This window comes from Corvus brachyrhynchos, unplaced genomic scaffold, assembly GCF_000691975.1.
Source record: "Corvus brachyrhynchos isolate BGI_N302 unplaced genomic scaffold, ASM69197v1 scaffold176, whole genome shotgun sequence".
Classification (NCBI taxonomy): domain Eukaryota; kingdom Metazoa; phylum Chordata; class Aves; order Passeriformes; family Corvidae; genus Corvus; species Corvus brachyrhynchos.
Window position 1 is genome coordinate 256,347 of NW_008238435.1, and position 2,021 is coordinate 258,367.

Here is a 2,021-nt window from a genome sequence, read left to right on the forward strand (position 1 = left end):
GGCCCTCCACAGGATGCAGCTTCCTTCAGGGCGCAACCACCCACTGGCGTGGGGGCTCCGCTCAGGCTGCAGTGTGGATATCTGCTGCAGTGGGGTGTGACAGGGGCTGCAGGCTCACAGTCTACATCAGCATGGTCTTCTCCAGGGAAAGCACGGGAATGTTTGCTCTGGTGCCTGGAGCATCTTGTGCCCCTCCTTCTTCACTGACCTGGCTGTCTGCAAGGCTGCTTCTCTCACATATTCTCTCACTCCTCTATCTCACACCTGCTCTGCACTGGTCTTTGCCCTTCCTTAAATGAGTTGTCACACAGATGCCACCAGCATCACTGATGGCCAGAGCCTTGGCCAGCACGGGGTCTCTTTTGGGGGTAACTGGCAGGACCAGTTCTGTGTGACACAGCAGCAACACCTGGTTCCTTCTCACACAAACCACGCCTGCAGCCTCCTCTCTACCAAAACCTCGCCCACACATATCACGCAGACATTTGCTGGTTATCTCACAGCAAGATGCTTAAGGTCAACTCTGAATGGGGCTTTGGGCAACCTGGACTACTGGAAGGTGTCCCTGCCAATGGCAGGGGGTTGGAACTAGACGGTCTTTAAGGTCTCTTTCAACCCAAACCATTCTGTGATTCTATGATTCAATCAATGAGCTTAAAAGAGCCGCTGAACTGAAAGAGCAGCTACACAGTTTTCTTTTACTAAAAGGCAAGTGCTCTGTGTTTGCTGATATTTTTCTGTAAGCAGTGTCTGTCAATAGCATGCAAGAAAGCAGTTCCTGTCAGAAAAGTAAACACACTTACTTTATCCCTTCAAGGTGAATGTGAAATTCTAACAGTGGCTGACAATCTAACTGCTTTCCAAAAGATTTTCACACCAAAAATTATATAAGTGTGACACATCCAAAAACTCTCATGCAGGTAGACTTCCAACATTTGGAAACAGACTTTCCAAACCCATTTTAAAACTTTCAAAAGAAGAGCTTCTGTGCGTTTTGGACCCATTTGTTAAACATATAAAATATAGAACAATATTTGATTGGTTGGAAAATCTTGACATCAGGGAAGTTGGTAATTTACAGCTGAATTTCAGCAAAGAACTTGGCGGATGTGGTAGCGGGGAAGCCATTCAGAGCAAGTATCAAAAGAAACTGAACACAGAGCCAGGCCTTTGAATCACTGTGTCACAAAGTGATAAACCCAGAGTTTAAGAAAGTAATGAAGCATGTTGAATCACGTTGCTCTCACCAAAAACAATTACTAATAATATTTTTAATGAGAACAGAAAAAGAGTTTGTACCAATACTAAAGTAAAATAATTTTTACAATATTGTTTATTTGATCTTGAATTATTTCGATCTTTATTTTGATGTGTTTTATAATAAGCATCTGTAAATAATACGTACATAACACATACAGAGGTACATGTATAATATCTCAACAAATATATATATATCTGAGGTGGATGCTCACTGTAAAAGACATGGGCTTAGCCTGGGCTTTCTAATTTACATTGAAAATATTTCAATTGAAGTCATCCGATGCATAAATAGATGCTGGCATGAGTAGATCAGAGCCCTGATCTGGAATCATGTAGAAGGTGGAAAATTGCTTCACTTGCATGTGAGTCTTGTTATGAAGAATTGTGTAAGTTGTCTCCTATTTGCTGTACTTTCCTTGGAAATCATCACGGTTTCTCTAAGACAACAGAAAAACAGGGCCAAGACTCAGGCTAGGATGTAATCACTTGAAATTATGTAAGTTACAATTTATGATACAAACAGAACAGACTTGTTTGAGCCCAGGCATGGTCTCATTTTATTTGTGAATATTATGCTTGAATGCTGTTTCTGCGTACTACAAGCTCCTATTGAGGATGCTGAGGTATTGCAAATAATTTTGGAATATTTTGCTGATAATTTTCAATTCTGGTTGAATTCTAGAAAAATATTTGTTGATTCTAAAGGTGTCTATTACATCCCAGTATGGTACAGGAAAGAATGGCATGGCCTTTCAAGCGTC

The 2,021-nt window shown here is 41.3% G+C and overlaps 1 protein-coding gene across 1 annotated transcript in view; it reads left to right on the forward strand.

Annotated features, from left to right (window-relative positions):
• Positions 1-1,174, forward strand: part of LOC103617170 (taste receptor type 2 member 40) — an 11,419-nt gene extending 10,245 nt beyond the window's left edge. The window contains exon 2 of the mRNA XM_008635431.1: positions 921-1,174. Coding sequence (XP_008633653.1) covers positions 921-1,174 — 254 coding nt within the window. The remainder of the gene's footprint in view (positions 1-920) is intronic.
• Positions 1,175-2,021: the final 847 nt, after the last annotated feature.